The sequence below is a fragment of the Nuphar pumila genome, chromosome 2 (genome assembly GCF_984573655.1).
Source record: "Nuphar pumila chromosome 2, dmNupPumi1.hap1.1, whole genome shotgun sequence".
NCBI classification, from domain to species: Eukaryota; Viridiplantae; Streptophyta; class Magnoliopsida; order Nymphaeales; family Nymphaeaceae; genus Nuphar; species Nuphar pumila.
The window spans coordinates 104,643,122-104,668,105 of NC_143250.1; the positions used below are offsets into that span (position 1 = coordinate 104,643,122).

At 35.7% G+C, this 24,984-nt stretch overlaps 1 protein-coding gene across 1 annotated transcript; it reads right to left on the minus strand.

Annotated features, from left to right (window-relative positions):
* Positions 1-439: 439 nt before the first annotated feature.
* Positions 440-12,849, minus strand: LOC149846530 (protein ROOT INITIATION DEFECTIVE 3-like). Its single transcript, XM_089991570.1, has 8 exons — positions 12,613-12,849; positions 11,159-11,269; positions 4,389-4,522; positions 4,098-4,245; positions 3,243-3,442; positions 2,316-2,443; positions 1,418-1,659; positions 440-813 (listed from the first exon to the last, which is right to left on the minus strand). Exons 1-8 carry the CDS (start codon positions 12,847-12,849, stop codon positions 604-606), a joined length of 1,410 nt encoding a protein of 469 aa, XP_089847696.1. The 3' UTR covers positions 440-603.
* Positions 12,850-24,984: the final 12,135 nt, after the last annotated feature.

The window sequence follows — 24,984 nt, forward strand, 5'->3', positions numbered from 1 at the left end:
TGGTTCCCAAGATAGAGATGGCCAACCCTTGACATGGATAGCCAACTACGGGACCTAACTCTTCTCTGTGGATGCTTTTGATATAGCTCTCAACAGAATAAAGGGAAGCCAAATGGAACCATAAACATCAGGTGCTTTTCAGAAAACCAAATTCAAGAGGAAAATTTGGAAAAGCGTAGGATTAAGGATCATCACAACTCAGAAGGGAGTTTTCTTTTCTCCTTTTCCAATATTCCATTGGACATTGCAAGCTACGAGAGAGAGAGAAAGAAAATATAGCTCCAGCATACCAAGAAAACCATCAAAAGATGGCAAAATACTAATGAATATATTAACAATGGAGAGAGAGAGATTTACTGTTTGCTGCTCAAAAAAGATAAACACTGGAGGATCAAGATAAATGAAAGATCAACTAAAATAAGAACTATAACTGATTTCTCTTAATATTATTATAAGTTAATAAAAAATAAGACCAAATATGAAAATTACTGAGAAAAATTCCCACCAAAAAACTTTCCTTCTTGTATGTTAGATAAAAAAGGGGGTGTGCGTGGAGCTGTTACTACCTGCAAAATTGTGGACTGGCAAATGACTTCATATGGCTTAAGATCTGTCCATCTCTTCCAGAACAGACCTTTCAGTAGTCATTTCTTCATTGTGTCTTGCTTGGTCAGAATCCATAAACTCATTTACACAGAAGCTGTGCAAATCTTCATAGACGTTTTTCCAACTCTTGATCATTTGCAGGGATCTGCTATAGTCCGACTTTAGCTTTTCCAACTCTCTTTGAACTTTGGCTAACGAATCCTGTTTCTGAAATATATCGAAAAGCAATGGCTCAAAATGTACTCAACTGTAGCATAAATCTAAAAGTTTTAATAACGCTAAATTAGTTCTTACATCTAAATCTTGAGTCACATCCCTATACATGATCTAGAACACAGAAAATGAAATCAAACACAAAGGGAGCTGAAATAGGAGCTTTAGTGAAACAAATGCAGATTTAGATATCACCTACTCAGGATTAACTTAGGATCTCAAAAGTAAGTTACAAAAGCATACCGATCTGCTATAACAAATTAATGCAAATGCTGTATTTGACATGAGAAATGACCTAAAATCAGCGGGATCAAGTGACAAGTATCTCTATCCCCAACCTTTAGACATCTGTCGGAATTAACAGTGTAAAAGTATAAACTGGGAAGTGCTTCGGGCAGTTCACAAGATAAAATCACCAAAAACTGAATGCAGAATATTCATTGAAAACATACAAATAAGTAAAAGAACTATGAAACAAAGGAGAAGCCAGTCATGACAAAGTTTAAAATGCTAGAAGCTCCAGAATGCACAAAAAAAGCAATTCCATATTCCCAAATACAACAATAGGAGAGAAAAAGGCATAGACAAAATACAAAACCTCAAGTTCTTTAATTTGATTCTTTAGCACATGAAGGGTAGTGAAGAGTTGGCTATCCAATGACTCAATATATTGATGCTGCAGTGAAACCACAGGGCTAGTTTCATAGCTGCTATCAGGGTATCCCACCTCAGCAGTTACATATCTCTGCAATGGTGGCAGCGAAGCTCTGCACTTGGGAGCCACAGAAGTCCTGCTCAATGCACTTGGCTGTTTGGTCACTAGGATGTTACTAGCAGGGCCTGCATGTTCACATGAAAGCACTTTCATCAGAACCACAGAAAACATTGATAATATTCAGTTGATGGAACTGGTATCTTCATGTAGATGTAAGAATGAGATATAAACTTGAACAGCTTGAACTCGTTCCTTAAATCTAAGAATATGATTTGCAACAGGCTGACTTCTTTATTCTATGTATATCAGTATAGAAAAAGCTATCAAAAGTTCGAATGACCTGACAGCCTATATCAAACTTTATGCCCATTCCAATGAGCTACAGTAATCAGTTCATCAACCAATTAATTTCTGCAAGCTTGTGCAGGAGATGCCAAGTCCATTCGTAAATCATAAATAAAAAAAGTCGGTATCATAGTGAAAAAAATATCACAATGAGTAAAATATATGGTGTAACAGAAAAATGCAGGCATATTTATCAATGCATCATTTTACTTTCACATCATTGGGGTAACAGAAAAATCAGAAATTTGGTGAGTTACTGCAACCGAAATACAAGAACATGGCCTTTTGAACCGAAATTGGGAGTTCTCTCAACTGACAAAGAATATACTTATATGATCCACATTAAAACCACTTGTCAGAATAAATAGAAATGACCTCAAGCATCATGTTATCTGAAAGCTTGATAACTAAAAGTTATGCAGAGAAAAATGATGACCTTTATCATGTTTAAGAATGCGAAGAACCTGTCTAGTTACGATGTCCCAAATCCGGATTGTTCTATCCTTTGATCCAGAAACTAATGTAACTCCATCTATGCTCAATGCCAAGCATGTGACAGCTTCACTGTTCCAGTGCAAGTTCAAAAATGTCAGAGGCTACCTTGACTGCAAAAATATCAACAGAACTGATGTACAAAATCCCAGAATGATGAGTACCATTCCATTGCTTCTACTCAACAAAAAATTAATCAGAGTTGTGTTGATAGATATCGCTAAGCAAGAGACACCATCTAATATGAAAGCTTGAGTTTGCAAGAATCAATGACTAACCCACTGACTAGGTTCAACAAAAAAATTGGGTATACGTTTTCAACAGCTCCCAAGCTGATTTTAGCTCATCTATAATCTTCCATATTTTAAATTGTCCATCTATTTGCTATCTGATGGAATATTTTGAATATGTTCCACATGTCTTTCGAATATGCACCACATACTACACACACGCGCGCACACAGATACTATGAAAACGTCACCAATATTTCTGACCAAAGACTAGGTAATAGTCATATACTGCTTCCCCACCCCCTAATCCATCCAACACATTCAGCCATCTTTTAAAATAAAAAAGCAAAATTTTGAACATGTAACCAAAACTTTAAATAAAATGTGTTTGGTCAGAAATTGGCAATGATCAGTCCCTCCAAGATGCAAATACGCATAAAGATGGTGAATACAAATTTGGGAAAATATTGACTCTATCTTTGACTTTCACAAATTGTTAGTCCTACATGTATGTCCCATGAAGAGCAGATAAAGATGAAGGCACAACAAAAAAGCAAATTTCCTTCGTTACAATGTCATTTGCATGTCACCATCATGAAACAATACGAGATTCAGCTATCCTGCAAGTAAAGATGCAAGACCTGTGATCGGATAATGCACCAATGATATCCCTCCCATAAGAGCCACTAGAGCTGTTTCCACAATTAAGTGCAGCAATATATATGTTTGCATCACTGCAGGCAGCATAAAATACATATTCTCCAGGATCCAGCGCAACTGCTGCAATTTTAGCAGGGAAAGAAATGGTTTTCAATAGAACCCCCAATGGCAAACTCCAGACCTGCAATATTGTCACCATAAAGCATGTTGAGATAAAATTCATTTGATTCTTTGCAAGAAATAGAAACACAGAAATAAAAATGTGAGGCTTTGTATCCAAAGAGGAAGGGAAAATAACTAGTTATCATTCACTTGCAAACAAAGTTAGCAAACCCTTGTTTAAAACATGCCTTTTTCAATCAAATTTTGAAAGCCAAAAAAAAGAAAATGAACACCGTCTTTTCTAAAAAATTTGGCAAAATAACTTGCCCTTTGAGGAAAAGGTTTAGAACATGAAATTTATATTTAGGAAAAAATACTTTTCAAAAAAATTGTCTATCCATTTTTATCAAATCTCGATTTTGGGTCACATTGAGCCTCGAATTTGAATCCCATAGTTCCTAATATCTAGTTTGATTTTTGAGGAAAAATCTCATATACATGTCCTCTTTATCTCATTTTATAAAATTAAACCTGCATGTACCTTTTTCTAAATTTGTTCTTTTTACGTCATTTTTCATCTGTCTGAATGCAGAAACTTTTTAATCACGTATTTAATGTTTAACAAATTTGTCAGTTCACTTATTGCTATTTTTTTCATTTTACGCATAGCTAGTGCATGTCATCTGCTTGTCTCTAGATATGATCATCCACACATTATCAAAGGCATATCTGACCTTGCAAGTACAATCTTCGGAAGAAGATATAACTATTGCATTACAACCACCATAACCACAAACAATGTCGGTAACTGGCAAAGAGTGTCCATGAAACCTGTGCTCATATGGATGCTCCTGTCGCAGCTGACCACTATCATCCAATATCCTGAAGTATCATCAAATCAAACAGAAAAGAAACAACCATTAACTAGGCACATAGTTCTGTCATAAAAAAGAAAACATGCATTCTAAAAGATATATCCTTTGTAAAGAATCAAAAATATGTTAGAAGATTTTTTTTTTCCATACCTAAACAAGGACCAAACTTTCACTGATCCATCTTCAGAACCGGAAATAATAAGTGATTCATCATCAGGAAAAATCAAACAAGTAACTTCTTTAAAATGAGCAGGCCACTGTTTAAGAAGTCTACCACTTGTGACCTGGGTAAAGAAAAACTAAACCCAATCAAAAAATATTTGGCAATTCCTAAAAAGAAGCAAGCAGCTGGCTTTCCAAGAAGCAAACTCCATTTTTTTCTGTTATTTATTTTCTCATGGAGGTCTTGGCAAAAGAGAAGCTAGATTAAAACCTTGGATTTGTAAAGAGCCTTACAGACAATAACTTGATATTTCAAACACAGGCTAGCACAAAGTTGCACTCAAATGTTACACACCACAAAAGCAAGAAAGTGCATAAAATGCACTATTTTATTAACAAGCACAAGGGAATAAAAACCCTTATTGAATAGTAATACAATGGGCTGGGAGGCCCTTATTTATAGAGGGGTGAAAGAGAGGGAGTCGTTGGGCTGTACCCAACGACTCTAATTAGAGCCATTGGGTACAATCCCAACGTTCCTTTAGTAGACAGAGACTGTGCAACACACAGTCTGTCATTAGCTGACAATGTTCAGTTGATGACAGATTACATAAAAAAGAAAAATTACAGAATTAAAATATACATATATGTATTATTTTCTAACAGCCTCCCTCAAACTTATGGTGAAATCACCGAAAGTTTGTCAAGTAAAAAGTTGAATCTTGGTGAGCACAGTGCCTTGGTGAAGAAATCCGCAAGTTGATATTCTGATGTTACATAAGGAAGATCAATAGTCTTCTTTAAGTATTCTCCACGAACAAAATAAGAATCCATCTCTATATGCTTAGTTCTTTCACGAAACGTATGATTTCGAGCAATGCATATGGAGCTCTTGTTGTCACAACATAATCGTGTAGGATTCTGAAGATGAATTCCCATATCTGAAATTATTGTTTGAGCCACACAATTTCCATAGTAGTAGTTGTCATTGCTTTATATTCGGTTTCGGTAGATGATAGAGACATTTTTTGTTGTTTTTTGTATCTTCATGAAATCAATGATTCACCTAGAAACACACAAAAAACAGTTGTTGAGCGCCTATTATTTGAATCCCCTCCCTGATCAGCATCAGAGTATGCAATAAGATCTAAGGAGGAAGAAGATAGAAAAACTCCCTTATTTATTGTACTTCTGACATATTTAATGATTCTCATGACTGCACTCATATAAGCTGATGTTGGAGCATGTTGAAATTGGTTAGCTATATGTACAACATGAGCTATGTTCGGTCTTGTAATACTTAGATATATAAGAGATCCCACGAGTTGTCTGAAGGGGGTTGGGTTGTCCAAAGGAACTCCATCATCGGCTTGTATCTTCATTCCAACTATCTCTGAGGTGTCAACAACTTTATCATCTGATAGTCCTGACCTGTCAATAATATCGGAAGCAAACTTTGTTTGTGACAATATGTATCCTCTGTTAGAGTAGGATACTTCTATACCAAGAAAGTATGTTAGAAACCCAAGATCTGTCATTTCAAAAGAATTTTTCAAAAACTGTTTTACTTTCTTGATTCCTTCTTTGTCACTACCTGTAATCAACATATCATCCACATATAAAAGTAAAATTATAATACTTGCAGGAGAATTCTTAATAAATAAAGTTGTATCAGTATAACATGGTTTAAAACCATATCTTTTAATAACGTCGTTAAAAGTATCAAACCAAGCTTTAGGTGCTTGTTTGAGACCATACAATGCATTTTTCAATTTAAGCACTTTACCTGAAGGAATTATCAATCCAGGTGGAACATCCATATATACTTCCTCATTAAGATGCTCATTCAAAAATGCATTTTTAACATCCATTTGAAATATATTCCAATTTTTAATAGCTGAAATAGCTATAAGCATCCGAACAGTGATCATTCTGGCAACGTGAGCAAAAGTTTCTTCATAATCAACTCCGTACTCTTGAGAATATCCTTTGGCAACTAGCCTGACTTTATGTCTTTCCAAGGATCCATCACTTTTGTTTTTTACCTTAAAAACCCATCTACAACCTATGGTCTTCTTTTCGATGGGTAAATTTAAAATTTTTCAAGTATTAGCTTCTTTAGGAGCATTTAATTCTATATGCATAGCTTTTATCCATTCAGGTAAACTTTTTGCTTCATTGTAATATGAAGGTTCAAAGTAAGAATGAATGGCTATAAGACATGCTCTATGTTTAGGAGAGAATGAGTCATAAGACACAAATTTATTTGGGATCCTTGAGGTTCGTTCAGATCTACGAATAGTTGATTGTTGTGAGGGAATTTCTAAAGCTTCATGATTACTTTGATTTACACCTTCATTGGTTGCATTTCGATTCCTTCTAGAGTATACTATTGGTTCAGCTGTTATTATATTCTCAATAGGAGGTTCTACATAAATATTTTCATCATTAGACAACAATTTAAATAAGAATGAATAATCAGAATTTGTCTTCCGACATGTTTTCTTCAAATCCACTTTCATTTTCAACAAAATTGACATTCCTTAATACGAGAAGTTTATCATTTTTTATATCATAACATTTGAATCCCTTTTGTGTTTCTGAATAGCCAATGAACGCTTAGAGAATAGCCTTAGAGGACAACTTATCTTCTTTATCATTTAAAACATAACATTTGCAACCAAAGATTCTCAGTCTTTGATAGTCAAATTGATATTTAAATAATTTTTCAAAGGAAATTTCATTGGACAATGTTTTTGAAGGCATCCTATTTATAAGATATACTGAAGTTAATGCATTTTCTGCCCAAAGATTTTTTAGAACATTTTTAACAATAAGAAGAGTCCTTGTAGTTTCCATAATGTGCCTGTGTTTTCTTTCTAAAATTTTGTTTTGTTGTAGAGTTCTAGGACACGATCTTTGATGTAGGATTCCTTCATTTTCTAAAAATTGTTTAAATTCATTTGACAAATATTCTCTTCCAGAGTCAGTTCTGAGGATTTTGAGTTTACTTTCAAATTGATTTTTAATCATGTTATGGAATGTTTTGAAGATTTCGAATACATCGGATTTAAACTTAAGAAAGTAAATCCAGCAATATCTAGTGAAATCATCAATAAACACAACATAGTAGGAGAATCCTCCTTTAGAAGCTACGGGTGCAGGACCCCACACATCTGAATGAACTAATTCAAAAGGCATTGAAGAATAAAAAGTTCTTTGACCATAAGGCAAGGATGTCATTTTACCAAGTAAACATTCTTTATATTCAAAATTTTCCTTACAAATACTTTTGGTAACTGGTACAAAATTTCATTTCTTTATATTTGGATGCCCAAGTCTATGATGCCAAGTCCGTATATCTTTTGTTCGGGCAATGCTACAAAATAATTCCTTTGGAATACAAAGAAAATCCATATAATAGAGATCTCCTTACCTAGAACCTTCCCCAATCAATTTCTCAGACTGGTGATCCTGCACCCAACATTTATTCGATGAGAAAATGGCATCACATCCATGATCCGAGATTTGCGAAACTGAAAGTAGGTTAAGATGTAATTTAGGTATAAATCCTATTTTTGAAATATAAAATTTGTTATTATTTTTAAAAGTTTCAACACCTATTTCTAAAGCAGTACCATCAGCAGTGAAAACAAATGATGTATTTGAATTAGATTGGCATTCAGATAATATAGACTTATATGGAGTCATATGAAAAGAAGCTCCTGAATCTAGAAGCCAAGAGCACATACTAGGAGTAGAAGATGATGCAATGGCCGCTCCTGACATAGATTCTTTAAGCAAAGGTTGTAATGCCTCTGTTAGTTGAGATAATGATTTGGTGAGGTCCTTGAGATTCAGAGTATCTTCATCTTGTTTTGATGGTGCAGCAGCAACACATTTTTCTTGAGGCCTATATTTGTATTTAGGACATTGAGGCCTAATGTGATCGGGCTCATTACAGTTGTGGCAAATGATTTTTGATTCACCTTTATTCCTATTGAAGTGGGGTGATTTATATGGCTTAATATAATGTCCTGGTTTTGATGCGGCAAGAGCGCGATCCTCTTCTTGACCATTTCTAGAAGTAGCAAGAACACTAACATTTTTACTCATGTTTAGTCTAGTTTCTTCTTCAGTAAGTTTAGTGAGAATATCATGAATAGGAGGGGGTGTTGAAGATGATAGCAGTGAGGCCCTTGTTTGTTCAAATTCGGGTCTCAAACCATAGAGGAAGGCAAAGAGTCTATCTTCTTCAACTTGAACTCTTCACATTTCTATACACTTACCTTCCCATTTGGGTTTAAATTGGGCAAGTTGGGTCCAAATTAAAGATAACTCCATAAAGTAATCTCTTACATTTTTATCTCCTTATTTGATATTTCTAACATTTTCTTGAAGATAATACTTGTGAGCCATATCTTTTTTGGTAAACATACCTTTAAGATATTCCCACACTTCATTTGCCTTTTTGTAGCATAATAGATTCGATGCGATTTTTGTCTCAACTCCACTTAGCATATATGAAAGAATTTTTGCATTTCTCAGTTCCCATTCATCTAATTTCTTGTAGTATTCTTCCATGGCTTTGTTTCTTTCTTCAAGACTAGTCTCAACTTCATTTTCACCTAATGCAATTTTGAGAGTAGGTCCAAGAATAGTACCTCTTATGAATCCAAACAAACCTTGACCTTTGATGAATGTCTCCAAGTGTCCTGCCCAAATATTATACTTGCTTCCTTCAAGTTTGAACGACGGAATAAAGTTCGAATTGCTTGTATTGTGTGAAAAAGATTCAGCCATGGTGAATTAAAGGAGGAAAATAAATCACCATCACGAAATAGAATAAGCATGATTTACGAGACAGCCCATCGATGCACCGTTGATCATACACCTAGCTCTGATACCATGTAAAGAGCCTTACAAACAATAACTTGATATTTGAAACACAAGCTAGCACAAAGTCGCACTCAAATGTTACACACCACAAAAGCAAGAAAATGCATAAAATGCACTATTTTATTAACAAGCACACGGGAATAAAAACCCTTATTGAAAATAATACAATGGGCTGGGAGGCCCTTATTTATAAAGGGGTAAAAGAGAGGGAGTCGTTGGGCTGTACCCAATGGCTCTAATTAGAGCCGTTGGGTACAGTCCCAACGTCTCTTTAGTAGACAGAGACTGTGCAGCACGCAGTCTGTAATTAGCTGACAGACTGTGCCGCACACAGTCTGTCAGCTATTGACAGACTGTGCACACAGTCTATCATTAGCTGACAGACTGTGCAGCACACAGTCTGTCATTAGCTGACAATGTTCAGCTGATGATAGATTACATAAAAAATAAAAAATAAAAATTATAGAATTAAAATATACATATATGTATTATTTTCTAACAAGATTATCAAAAGACACTAATACCCCTATCATACCCACAATTCAAGCTCTTGCAAGGAGCGAGGATATTTGAACCCATGACACTCCCTTTGTTGAAAAAGGTCTAACCACTCTACTCACATGCTAAAATGTATGCATTTACGTATTCACATATGCTATTACACACACACACACACACACACACACACATATATATATATATATATATAGTTGCATATTAACATAACCCTCAGGGTTTTTTTGTCTTTCTTATCATATGTACTTAGCGCGGACCATATTTTCTCTCTTTTTATTTTTTACTTTTTCTATCTTTACTTTTTTGACTTTCTGACCATGGACTAAATTGTCCATATTATGGGACTCTTGGAATTCTCCACAACGGTCACAAATGTGACTGTTGGGGAGCTCCCAACAGCTCTATTGAGCTCCCCTTTGTTGTATAAATAAGGGACCTTGTCCCCTCTTATTGGAATGGTTCTTTAGAGCATTTTATCAATAAAATACATTATTTATTTTATGTTCTCTTGTGCTCTCTTGTGCTATTGTGCATAGACATCTTGTGACTCTATGTATTTTTCCCATTAGTGGCCTTGTGGCTTTATGTATCTTGCCCATTAGTGGCTTGTTATTTATCACTTGTTATCCCTCATTTCATTACATCACATATTGGCATAAGTGGTTTGGACAACCCAAACCAGCCATTTTGACCCAATTTGACACGGCTTGGATGGTTCCAGTTATGAAACAGTTGGTTATTGCACACAGCAGTTCAACCCAACTTGTTTCAAGTCCAACCTTATTTCATACCCAACCAAATTAATTCCTTATAATTTGCACCAGGATAATATCCCACTTTAAGCCCAAATCATGACATACATACAAATTGTTAAGCACCTGAACCAATTCATGCCAGAAATGCTGTCCCGTTTCCAGCTTGATTGATCCACTCTATGCATGTGTTTGTATACAGGCATCATGTCATTCTAACATGCCCTATCAAAAAGATATTTTTTTTATTTTTTCATGGATGAAGTAGATACTAAGCTTCAAGATATGGATCATCCAAAATTTAGGTCTGACCCAACTGGTACCTAAACCATTATAAATTAGAAGCTGACCAATTACACACTTTTAAGTTTTAAATAAGTTTGTTTTGAAATTTAGAATTTAGACTTAACTCAAAATATCAGAGCAGACAAAACCTGAACTGGATGCAACCAGAGATTACTTGTTTATACCATATTATGGGAAAGATTATGAACCAAGAGATCAGAGATATCCGTAATAGTTTCCCTATGTTTCATGTAGCAAGCAAAGGTATGCTGTTATAAAAAGGAAAGTAGAAATCAGTTGGATCACCTCCCACAGGTAAATGGCTCCAGAAGACCCTCCACCAATAATATATGTCCCATCGTTATTAGAAGAAAGAGGCTTGATTGGCTCAACAAAACTCTTAATTTCTGCTTGAGACTGAACAAAAGATGTATTAAAAATATAATTAGAGACTAATATTGAAGCTACGGCAATTACACAATTATTAACATGCACAAGCATCATTAGATTTACCCATGAGATGAAAAGAAAAGGAAATTCAAAGAGGAAAAGCAGCACAAGCTACGGTCAATACAAGACTATTTCTGCTATAACTATGCATCCACAAAAGTTTATTTATGTTGTCCCTTGACTCAAAAGATTGTCAGGAATGCAGGAGTTTATGGAGGATTGCACAAGCACCCGCCATCCACTTTTCAACCATTCAGCTAAATGTCACTGTCCCTATCTTGTAGCTTTACAGACAAGGATAAAGGCATATGCATTATACACATGCAACTGATACACCTACGTGCACGGGCACCCATATAAACACAAGTAAATAAAACAAATATAACATATGCTATAGCATCAAGACTAGCAAAACTAACTGTGTTCAACTGCTAACGAATAATATGTTTACCATCAATCACTAGATAAAATTAATACCACTCATTCTACATATCAGCAATTAAATCCTAAATAAATTTTATTCAAGACTTCGCTTTCTTCTTTTTCTCTAGCCAAGGTAGCTGACCTCAGCACGATAAAAACCACACGAAGATATCTGAAGGTTGACTCTTATTTCTCAATGGCAATTCATAGCTATTACGACCAAGAGCGTAGCTATTATGACCAAGAGTATCCGAAAAAAACATCACCAATCTATCAAGAGGAGAAAAGGTGACAAGAATAATTCTATATAATTCACAACGAATGTGCTACAGAACCATTCTCAATCATCAGCCATAGAAGCACAGTAACAATAAGGAAAGAAAAAAAAAAGATGATGAAAATAATTAAATGATGACGATGACAAAGAAACTGCATAAATTAGGGCTTCTAAGTTGATCACCGAAGTATAAGCTTCCTAAAATCAGGCTCGCAAACAACGACGGACCTAATCCATACAGGTTATGTTTTCAAACAATTCAACACGTAACAGTGGACATCTCAAATTAGGGTTTCAAATAACAATACAGAAACTCATATAGAACATCGCTCAAAACAATTCACCACAAGAAGAACGATACTCGCCAAATTTAGGGTTTCGCATAACGATCTCGGAATCCAAAAAGGATCAGCGCTTCAAACAATTCACAACAAGAACAACGGGTTCCGAAATCATCAGTCCGGATGATGATCAAACAATTCGCAAGTATTAGGGTTTCGAACAATTCACCACTGGAAGAGCAAACTCCCCCAGAAACTAGGGTTTCGGTAAACAATAGATCAAATCGAAAGAAGGGAAGAAGAAATATGAATAAGGACGGGGGCGGCACCTTGTTCCATGGCCAGTACAAAACGGAACTGCTCGCGGACTTCCTGATCTGCGAGGCCGCGAAGAAGCAGCCGCCGACGCAGGTGACGCCGTGGGGAGGGGAGGCGCACGGTCGGAAGCGGAGGAGGACGGAACCCGACGAGATATCCCAGCCACAGATCTCCGAGTCGCCGTCGTAAGCGACGATCACGATCTCGCCGGCGGTGGCTGTGAGTGTGAGCTCCCCTTGGCCGTCCATCTCAGAGGCTGCAGGTTTGAAAATGAGGATGGAAGCAACACGCTCGTTCCCTGCACTTGATCGGGTCGGATTCGTTTGGTCCGGATCCAGATTGTGGCATGGATTGATGTAGGAGGATACGAATCCGAAATGGCATAGCAAGGTAACAACGTCACAAAGATACGTGCATGGCCTGACTCGCAAAAAGGTTTACCTATTCTTCCAAATTTTCTGAAAAATATGACAATTTCACATGGATTTTTTTTAATCTTTATCATTTCCCTTTTTTATATTTGCAATATATAAAATATATTTTTATTGAAATATTATTAAAAATATTCAAATAAGGCTTGTATGTATGAGAGTCGTGTTGGCATTTCAGATAGTGTCTGATCGTGTCACTATGGACTTGTGCGAGAGCAGATCAGGTGATCTGCCAAATCACTTTAAGCAAAGTGATTTGGCATCCTCACCGTTCACAAATTGTATAAAGACTGTGGGGTCTTCATCGATGGAGCAATGGACGGTGAAGATGTCAAATCACTTAAAGTAATTTGACCGGTCACTTGATCAGCTTTTGAGGATCCTAGCTTGGGAGTTTTATGCCTGAAGGATGACGACAGTAAGTATGACAGGCTGAGTCAGCATGACTAGGTCTCAGATCCTATGCAGTTTTTTCAAGTAATAAATTGAAAAAAAAAAAGTCTATTTTTTTCTCTTTTTACGTATTTGGTAAAGATGACGGGGGCTCCGCTTGTCTGGTAGGAGCAGCTAGTGTACGTCACCTTGTGTTGGGACTTTGCAAGTTCAAAACTCAATGGAATAGTTGTATAACTGGTAGGGATCTGCCTAACCCTAGCTTGCCTTTTAAAAAAAATATATTTGGTAGGGATGGAAACAGGACCTTAGAACCAAATTTTGAAGACATGGTCTGGATTCAGATCAGGTTATGACTTGGATCTCATACTGGAATCCTGTAGACAGTTATGATCTGAGTCCTTGATGTACTGGAACTGACGAAAATGGTAACAACTATTGATCTTTATGCAAATAATGAAAATGGGTCCAGTTAGACCCGATGTTGACCTGAATCCGATAGTGTTTATTTATCTGATTCCCACACTGATCCAGCAATGCCCCCACAATCGTTGTACCGGATATGTCTATAAATTAAGTAGATCCCATAATATGGGTCAGATCTGGGTTTCACCTTGTTGGATATTTGCAACTCTAACACTTTCATCAAAAGTCCAAAATTGATTCATCAGTTCTCGGGGCCCAGGTCTGCACGGAAAGCATGGTCGAGTATGAGGCAAAGGAAACTCGTCATAATAGAAATTTTGATTTATTAATAATCAGAAACAAGACGAACATTAAACAAAAAGACATAAAAAAATATTGGTAGACATAATTTTAACATGTTTTGTGCTGGAGAATGGGTCGATGCAGGTATAGATCCAATCCTTTAACAGTCCTATGCACAAACTGACCAGATTTAGTGAAAGCTCTGGACCCTCCCTTGTCAAGTTGGCTCAGGTAAGGATATCTAACCAGCACCATTGATAGTTTTATGTGCAAGAGCATGATCAATTTGGCAAGGCTTAAGGATTATATTAGAAATATATTTCAATAACTCTAATTTGATTTCTCAATAAGCCTTTACATGCAAGTATGTTTTTTTTAACCTTCCAATAGTCATTATTTCAAAAAAAAAAAAACTCCAATAGTCATTATTTAAAAAAAAAAAAAAAAACTCCAATAGTTACAAATATTGCGTTCAGGATTTTCTCGATTTTAAAAAAGTAAAGATATAATTTGAAACAAGTTGTTCTTTTGGTAATAAAATCAAGAAAACTTGGAGGATTTTTTCTTTCTTTTATGACAAGGAACCCTCACTGAGAGTGAGAACCAGGCCACTTAATGGGCCCATTCCCTTCGAGGTAAACCCCAGGTGGGCTCACCGACGCCCCAGCCCTTAAAGAGCCCACCATGTTAATTAATTAAAGGCACCCACACACCCAGTGAAAGTCGAACCTGGGACAAAGGGGGTCAGCACCTGATCCTCAAGCCCGCTGCCACTTGGTTGACCCAGATGGATGTACTCGATGCGTAAGTTGTGATAGCTGTGATCGTCGTCATTCTCAATATAGAATCTTGTGAAAGTTGGTCACAACTAGGGGTCTCGACCGGTTGGGTTTGGTTAGGAGCTAGGTGAAAGCAGACTTGGATCAGATTTTGGGGTATGGTATCGAGTTTGGGCCTGGGTCTAATTGGGTCTACTCTAAGAAAAACCATACCCAGACCTGATAAAAACTACATGAACCAAACCCGAATCATACTCGGTAAAACCATTTTTTATCATTTTTACATTGAAAAATTGCAGGTCTTAATCGAAACTCATGAGGTCGGGTCCGGGTTTGGTATAAAATTTCACAAACTATACCTGGGTCTATATATTAATCGGACCTTTGGGTCTGGACCTGGGTCTTAATTGGGTCTTCTTATTTATCACCCTATCCGGATCTATAGGGGTTTGGTTCGGATCCGGTCCGGGTAAACCAGACCCGTTGACACCCCTAGTCACAACCTGTGCTGTGACCAACAGTCCATTCTCAGCTTTGACCCCACCAACGACCAAGGCAAACGCACCTTAAAAGTTGCATTAAAAGAAACATATATAAACCTGCAACAAAATCGTGATATATAGAAATTTACAATAAATTAAATGATCATCATTATATCGTAAATTTCACGTTTTTGTGACACACTTATCCAAATAAACGAGAAAAGGTGGGAAATGGCATTATGAAGCATCTTGATTTTGGCATATGCCATATCAACTTCCACTAAACTGCACCTTCGCACTTCATCATCACATGACTTTAGACCACAACCATCTCCACCACTACTAACTTATCTTCTGACTAAAATGTTTACCATTTGCCTACAAACTCTGACAATAGACAGCACACTCACTAAGCATAAAACAACATTAACACTAATCTGAGGCATCTTAAGATCTGTTTGGGAGTGGCGATGATAAAAGGAGACTAAATCCGTGGATTTGCCCCAAGGGGTTGGCGTAGCCCGGTGTGGCCTTTGCCGCTAGACGAGCAGTCTAGGTTCGATTCCCATGTCTAGGGCCGGCTGGCCTTTTTGAGATTTGAGACTACCGCCTAGGGTCTCTTATTTTGGATGGGCCTTCAAATTTTGGAGTTGGACACATGGCACATGTTGAGAGTCTTCAAAATTTTAAGTCTAAATAGGATTAATAGGGATATTTAAGTAATTATTAAATTATAATTTAGACAATTTTAATAAGTAAATTATCTAAACATAATAATGAATTTTTTCAATCCTCAAAATTTCAAACCGTTAAAATAATAATAATATTTTTTTTACCTAATTCATTAACTTTTTACAGCTAATTAAACTTATTAAATATTCTAACCTAACCAAAATCGATAACCTAAAGGGCATAAATGAAAGTATCTCTCTCACTCTAAACGATCAACATCTTCAAATAATTATCCAAAATTTGATTCAAGCAATTATCTCTCAATGATCAACATCTTCAACTTGAATCTTATAGGTAATTTTTTTTTCTATTTTATGTTCATTATAGCATCATAGTAATTAGTAATTAGTATGTATTTTTTTTTATATCTTTCAAGTTTTAATGATAACTTGCATGACCTTTAATTGAATTTTAACAATCTCGTCCTAAATACTACTTCAATAATTTTTCTATAATATATTATTTTCTATTTTTAGTTTTAGATGATTAATATTTAATAGTGTACAAAATATTTGTTCATCAATTCATTATATGAACCATAAGGTGTTTTTTTTTTAAATTTGATGCTCATGTTAAAAATAAAACTTTAATCTTATGTGTTTCATGCCCAAGTTTACTAGATCTCTCACGTGTGTGGTGTGAATAACAAATATTGGATTCATTCTTAATTAAAAAAAATTTATCATGTTTTATTGCTCTTTTATTTATATTTATATTTTTTCTCTTTTTAAAACTTTTGTGTTTTAGAAAATTTGAATCTAGACATAAAAAATGTGAAAAAAAATCAAAAGTTTAGTTGCTTCTCAAAAGGGTGCTCGTGATAAGTTTGTTATTAATAAAAAATATATAAATTACTTGAATGATAATACTATTACCCCCAATGATGAAAATTTAGAAGATGTTGAAATGAAAAAAAGTGGGGAAATTATCAATAATTGAATAAATAATAAAAAATTTATGTACAATGAAAAAAAAATAGGGCTTCAACTTCTCTTGAGCAGCCCTTGCCCATGTTACCCCTTTGTGCAAGCCAATGTGTAGCATAGGTCCTGGGGGCAGGGGTCCTAGCCTCAGAGTTTTACTCAGCCGGCATAACGATCATAAGTATGGCAGGATGAGCCAGTGCGACCAGGTCTTTGTGCCGGATGCAGTTTCTTTGGGTTATAAATTCAAAAAAAAAATCCATGGATTTTCGCAACAATAAGCTCCAGAGGACTCTGCAAAATCTGCCTCCCAACACCACTCCGATCTCCATCTCCCCTTGCAAAACAGCCATCCTAATTAACAGAGACGATGGGGATTCCATGAAATCTCTGGTCACCACCTCCAATAACTCCCAAACATAATCAAAGGAGATGCTAAGTGCCATGACTATGTATCACTGGCCAATCACATGACACTGCATGGAGCCCACAGCTACATAGTGCAGACCCCACATGAAATGTTGTCTCGTGATTGCCTGTGAAATAGCCATGTCCCTTAGCCCCTCTGGATCCTTGCTCTTTTACCCCACCATGCTCACCCACCTGATCACAATTCGTGATTTCTTAGCTACCACACTCCAAGGTGACAGCTACCAATACCAGGAACTGACGAGGAATGATTCAGTGATCAATGCTCATTACAATCACTAACAGCCATGCCCCTCCCCTTGATATGTCACTGTCATTGATTGGGATGAGTACCTTGCAAAGATCCTCGACCACCCGGTTGATCTGCTTTCCGAATTGATGGCTTCCAGTTTTTCAAATCCATAAACACCTTCCTGACTCCCGACTCCCAAATGGAGCCTTTAGCAACAAATATCATGTGTACAGTGTATACACACACATTATATGCACGTATGAAGCTTGAAGCAATCGTGGTTGTTTGTTACATATTGCTGTCAATTATATTATACTAATGATCTCATTCTTCAACATTGCTTAAAAGAGTGATGAATCAAAACTCTCTCCCAAAGGAGTACAATGTGATTGCACCCTTTTGGTTTGCTCATCACTCTCCATTTTTGGGATACAACTTTCCAGTTGTGGGGCCCAAACAGTGATGGAGGGTGATCAGATGCAGCAGCACGCTAAAAGTGTACAATTACATTGGATCTGATCATCTCTTTTTCTCTTATATATATATATATATAATACCTGCAAATTTCTTTTTAAAGTTATTAAGCAAACAAAGGATGCAAGCAAAATACCAAGAATTTATTCGGTAAGTAACCATAGTTAAATTTTGTGGACAAAATTTCTCTAAAGAGGAGAGGATGCAACATTTATATTTTTTTTGAAATTATTAAATAATAAAAACTAAATTTTTATATTTAATTTGAGTGAAAAAATAGAAATTTAATTAATGTCACTTGAGAGTTAATTTACATGTCAAAAAGAAGTAAATTTTAGTTAAGGTTTAAAATTGGATTTAAATTCAATGTTAAGATTATATTTAAATTATAATTAAAATTTAATTTAATTTAATTTGAGCAAATTTGCATTAAGAAATTAATTTAATATGAATTAAATTTTAAGGTGAATTTGGGTTTGGATTTGGATTTTGATTAGATTGTAAGTTCATTTAAAAAATTTTAAAATTAAAAATGTTATAAAATAGAAATAAATTATTCATCACAATTAATAAAGTGTAGGAATCCAATGGGTTGGTCCCCCCACCCCCCTATATGGGCCCAACCCAATGGATACTCTACATTTCCAAAAGGAGTATAAGATCTGAAATTCTATTTTTTTAAAAGTCTTCCTAAGCTAAGTCAAAGAGATTTTTAAAGGTTTCCTAAATAAAACTTAGAAAACTATTTTCATAAATAAGCATAGATATTTCTTAAGTTGAGTTTTAGGCAAGAGACTACCCTAGGGTGGGATGTCCCACCCTATTGGGCCCCTTGACCATGGTTGGAACCTCTAGTAAGATTCAAACTTAAAAAATATATATACTATATAGGCTAATATTTCAAAAATCTCCTAATTTATTTTGAAATCCAACTTAGTCTAGGGATTTTAAGATTTTTTTTATAAGAAAGTTTAGTGTTGAATGTGAGGTTGGAAAGGGGAAAGAAAGTTGGTAATTGGGATCCCCCAAATCCTTTTTTAAAAAGAGGGGTTCGCACCCCCCTTCTCTTTCTCTTCTAGTCTTCCTCTTCCCTCAACTCTCTCTCTCTCTCTTCTTTCAACTATCTTGCAACCCTCTCTTCCTCCACATGGTTTTAGAGGGTTGAGACGTGAGTGGGGTTGCACAACCACTATTCGGAGGACATTTGGTTCATGCCTACATCGTGTGGGTTCGATGTTCGTGGTTTTGACTCTAATTTTTTGGCTTTTTTGAGGTAGGGGTTCTAACCCGATGCAGATAGACTAGGACCAGTATGCATAAGCATACTGTGGGGTGAGAAATAAATATTGTGACCTCATATCAGTTTCAACCTTGTTGGGACTAATACAGGCTCAGAAGTCTCATAACATGAAGAAAATTGATTTAAGAAAGAAAGACCATGAATTTGGCATAGAGACGAGGTTCTTCTTTCCAAAACCGTACCTCACAACCGAACCACATCAATCCTTAGAAACATAGGACAGATCCATTATATATAAAAAAAATAAACTTACTTGTTTGCATGTTGGATCAAATATGGGCGTGGATATGATTTGTGTGAAACTACTTCGCAACACTGATCCACACGTGGATCAGTGTTGGTCGGAGTCTGAGAGACCTAGATCAAACCTTGCTAGCTATGGTTGTGATTGATTGGTTTCATTAGGGTTTTTCAAAAAAATTTATTGAGAAAAAAATAATATTATATATAGACGTTAAGAGTTGTGAATGATAAGCCCGACCATGCCATTATCCGATTGATGATTAGCAAATGAATGCTACATTGTTTTTCTTTCATACAAAAAATACTTGATTGTTTGCCGCTTTGAACAAGTAGTCCCACTTATTTCTTTTTCACTAATTAAAAAATTATGAAATATACAAAAACTTTGCTAGTTGATCAAGAAGAAACATACATAATAGTGTTTGATGATGTATTTTCCTAGACGTGGCAAAAACTGAGAACAATTGGTGTTGATATCTTGATGGGAAATAGACGTTAAGCTCCTTTGGATAAGCTTGATAAGGTAAACATCTTTGTATATGTGCCACTAGGATTTTTTCTCGAAGACATAGTTTGCCTAGTTCTAATAGACCCAATGTTGGGTTGCGTACTTGTATTGCCTTGTGGTGGGCAAGTGTCCCCAACCAAGCACGGGCCAGTTAATTATGTGAAGCATGATTTTTTTTTTATTTTTTATATGAATGTGCTAACATGTTAACATGCAATGGTGCACTGATGTGTTTTTGAATACATATTCTGAAAATTTATGAAACATGCATGTCATTGAATGTGTTATTATTTCATGCCAATGAATGAACACTATTATTGAATTGCAAATACATATGCACTGAAGTGTGTATAGCATGTGACTATGTGTAAGATGCATGATGTTAATCATATTTAATGCCTAAGAATGAATGTGTAAATGAACGTGAATGTATTATAATTGGCATGCATGTCATGAAAGTGATGTTGGCATTGAATCATGTATCAAGGTACTCAAAATAGAGGTACAAATCTTTAAAATATATTCATTATGTGTGTGCATGAAAAGTAATAGAATTAATGTAATTGAAAACATAACATGTAAACATTAATTCTATTGATGCTTATATTGAGAGAGTAAGTAATACTTTAGACTCTATAAGACCAAGTTTTAAGAATGAAAGGTTGCTTCTCTCAAACCATGAAAATAGAAAAAACCTTCAGAGTAGATGTGGGTTGGCAGGTAAAGAACTCATAATTAAAGTCTGATGCATCAAGATAGAGGTGTTGGGAGCTCTCTCTCGAACAAGGTTGTCCCTCACGTAGGACTAATGAAATGTGTCTAACTAGGGTTAAGCTACAACTTGTTTAAAATTACCCCTCCTGAACCATGATCCTAATCCTGGTTAAGCCTGTGTTGGTGCCCATAGAGTTAAAAAGTGAAACCCTAAGTATGTGTGCATTTATTTAGTCATACATGCATAATTTAAAAATAAAATTTAAAGTGAAATGATGAAAGTCACTCATATATGAAAAAACTCTTGTTTTGCAATGGTAAGTGCATGCATCTTTATCTGCTCATGCACAAAATATATGTTAGAGTCTGAAATATAATCGTGTTATTAAATTGTGATAACATGTATACAGAATTGGACACTTATCTGTTTTAATAGTTGAATACTATAGTTGTTTATTTGTTTTGATAGTCGAATACACTGTAATATGTCATATGTATATTGGTTTTAGTTTACTTGTGCTGGTTTAGTACCTTCTATTGAGACTTGATGAGTCTGACCCCAAAATATAAATATAGAGTGATGAGGCCTAGCGATGATGGGATGTGGCGATGGGTTGAGAGCCAGTCTTTTTTATTTTTCAAGAAATTTTTTATTGACATTAAATTTAACTCTGATGTTATTTTAAACTTATATAACTGAATTAAATTATTTATGTGATAGATAAATTCAATTTAATTTAGCATAGGGTTTGATAAATCTGTAATCCGCCCAATCTCTTAAAATGATATTTTTAACAAATGATTTTTGCTATGAATTTCAAACTATTTAAAAAATCTCATGATTTTTTTGGGTTAAAATTTTTGGGCATTGCAATAACATTTGCTACCCTCATAGGTAAGCAACCCTCTAGTTGGAAGTCACTGGTGGAGGTTGTTTTTACCAAGTTTGACCTCATAGATGTGTTCAACATGGTCAAAATAGTAATAATTGACCTTTAGATCATAATCTTTGGATGTAAAAATATGTTTTTTTTTTATGATTGAAAATTTGGTACATTATAGGCCATTGATTTTTAACTCTCGTGAAACCTAACATATTTGTCAAAAAGACATGATCCAAATGTCAGTTTTTACTAAACTTAATACATATATCACGTGAAAGGTCAAATATGCAAAAAAATTAAAATATTACATTTTTTTATTAAGGGTTCCTTACCCACAAGAAAAATGTAGCATATATATATATATATATATATATATATATATATATATATATATATATATATAGCATCATCTTTGTATTGTTGGTGATTTTTTCCTATTAAGATTTCAAATTTCATAAAATAAACAGTGCCATAAATCCTGATGCCTCGTTCCTATTGTTTGATCAGAGAGAGGATCAAGTGCAATGTGAGTGCACACTTTTAGTGTGTTGTTGCACTTGATCACTCTTCATCTTTGGGATGCATCTTGTCAGTTGTGGGGCCCAAGCAATGTTCGAGGTGACCAGCCACATTAAAAGTGTGCAATTACATTTCACCTAATCCTTCCTCGTTTGATCATGGTTTACCTTTTTAAATTTGTATTACCTTTCAAATCCTTCTCTTGTGAGCATAACTTTTGTGACTGGTGCTTGCAAATGGGTCCTCTTAAAATCGTGTGCCTTCCATAATCATATTTAGGTTATGTTAGGGAGCCTTTCACCGTTTTCATGTGTTGCTAAAATAGGGTTTTAACAAAATGTGGTATTAAAGATGGAGTTGCTAAAAACATCCTCTTGTGAATGATGTTGAAATGTGTTATGAAAATCTTCAATATTTGCCACATATCTTGGTGGTATGGGGCACCTTGATGGAGTGCTCCTTTGGGCTCTGTCATCATCATCTATGTACCACCATGACATCTTGGAGGTAGGGAGGTGGCCGCCCGACAAGATGTTTAGTGGATATTGAAAATCACTATAGATATGATGATTTTATGTATCATCTGAGTTAAAATGTGGTGTAGAGACTGTCAACTCTATTTTCAATAGATTGCTTGTCACATACGTACCTATGCAGTTAACCGATCCTTGGATCCCTATTCATGTGATTGCTTCCAAACAACAAAGAGGACAAGAGTAGAAACCACAACACACCTCTAATTCATGACTCCCAAACAGAGCCTTAATTATGAAGACAAGAGAGAGAGAGAGAGAGAGATTCATGTTAAAAAATGTTTGCTAAATTAGGCACATTACCTTCACATGATATCATAGCCAACATCAGCATTATCATCTCATTGAGTTTCCGATCTCATTTCAGTAGGCCTCAACTTTGTAATGGCGTCTTCTCGGAGTTCAGAGATATGTTCTTCTTTTCTTGCACTGCTTGCACCAAACAACTTTTAGTATTTTCTTTCAATGAACCTTAATTATGAAAATTATACTTTATGGGTTTTACAATTTAAGCTTCTCCTTGTTTCATATGACTTGGACGGTTTTATTGATGGGACCAAGCCCAAACCAGCCGAATTCATAGTTTAGGATAAGAAATATATTCTCAATCCTGAATATATTTCTTGGGAAAGACATAATCAACTTCTCCTAAGTTCGACCATAGTTTACTCACACTCAAGTGGTTGGACTCGAGACCTCTTAATTATGAGGTATGGAAAACCTTAAAGGACTCGTATGCTACCCACTCACGAGCTAGAGTGATTGCTCATCAACTTGCCATGGCCAGCAAGCCCATACAAGATGATGATCAGATTTTATATATCTTGTGTTGACTACCAACCGAGCATAATTCTTTTTGGGTGTCAATATATACTCGAGGTCATCCTTTCTTGGCTCATGAAGCTCACGTGGGTGATCTTAATGATAGCAAGCACAACTCAATTCATGAAGTCAATCTTTCCCGACTCAATAATCAAGGTTCCAATAAAGGAGGTTTCAGAGGTAACCATGGTGGTGGCTACCAAGGCTGGTTTAGAGGTAGTGGTGGACGTGGTCGGTTATCAGGAAGGCCACCTTATAACAGCCAATCTAGCCACCAGCCAGTCCAATGCTGGTGATTCTAGATGTTTAGGTCCAGCATGTCACATATCAATATTCTAACAAAGTTGACCACTCTGCTAAGACATGTCAGTTTATCCATGGTGACATGGTCTGTCCCACTGCATGCATATCATGTTACTCCTATTATGGTAAGTAAAGATGTGTTGTACCCTGAATATGTAGCATCTCTTCATATAGCTCTGTATGCTAATGCTTTGTTTGTTTATTTATTCTCATTATCAAGATGTAGCTTTTGTCAAAGTTGGTAGTGGTGCATGTTTGAAAATTTCTCATGTTGGCAATTCTGTTGTTTTTTTTGGCAGTTCAAAGTTTTTGATATTTGACATGCTCCTAAAATGACTAAAAGGTTGTTGTCTATGCAAAGATTCACCCAAGACAACCAAGTAGTGTTCGAGTTTTGACATGATAATTGCAGGATCAAGGATGTAGTGTGATGCATGCTTGGGTCTAGGGGTTCAAATGGTTCAGACATGGGAAAAAACAAGACTCAAATGGGCTAGTATAACTATGGTAGACAAGGTAGATGGGTCCAAACAAAGTCTGGGAGAAAAAATTAGTTATCCTAATTAATGCAGCAAAAAAATTCCAAAGTTTGTGGGATGGTTTCAGACACCCTAAGGTAGGTTATAACCAAATTTGAGGGTCAACAGACATGCCAATAGGGAGATATAATTTTTTAAAGTTACATAAAAAATTCATGTCAAAATCGGGATAGGTTGGGTTTGGGTGGTTTATAAAACTTGGTTCTGAGCACTGGGAGTCAGTTGGCTCTAAAATTTGAAGGGTTGACCAAGGACACACTAAAGTACCTTGGGTCTAAAAATCAGAACCAGACTCCCTACAGTTGGGTCTAGAGAGTTATGGGTTTTACAAAGTCTACAGGGTTTAGGTAGGTCAAACTGGGTTACAATGGATTCACACTCAGTTTGATTGGGTTATGCCAGCCAGCTACTCTATTGATTGGGTTTTGGATCAGG

Coding starts and splice junctions, on each gene's coding strand:
- LOC149846530 (XM_089991570.1), bottom strand. CDS start 12,849: ATGGACGGCCAAGGGGAGCTCACACTCACAGCCACCGCCGGCGAGATC. Junction 11,270..12,612: donor TGTACTGGCCATGGAACAAG/GTGCCGCCCCCG, acceptor TCTTTTGTTCAG/TCTCAAGCAGAAATTAAGAG. Junction 4,246..4,388: donor AAAGTTTGGTCCTTGTTTAG/GTATGGAAAAAA, acceptor ATGATACTTCAG/GATATTGGATGATAGTGGTC.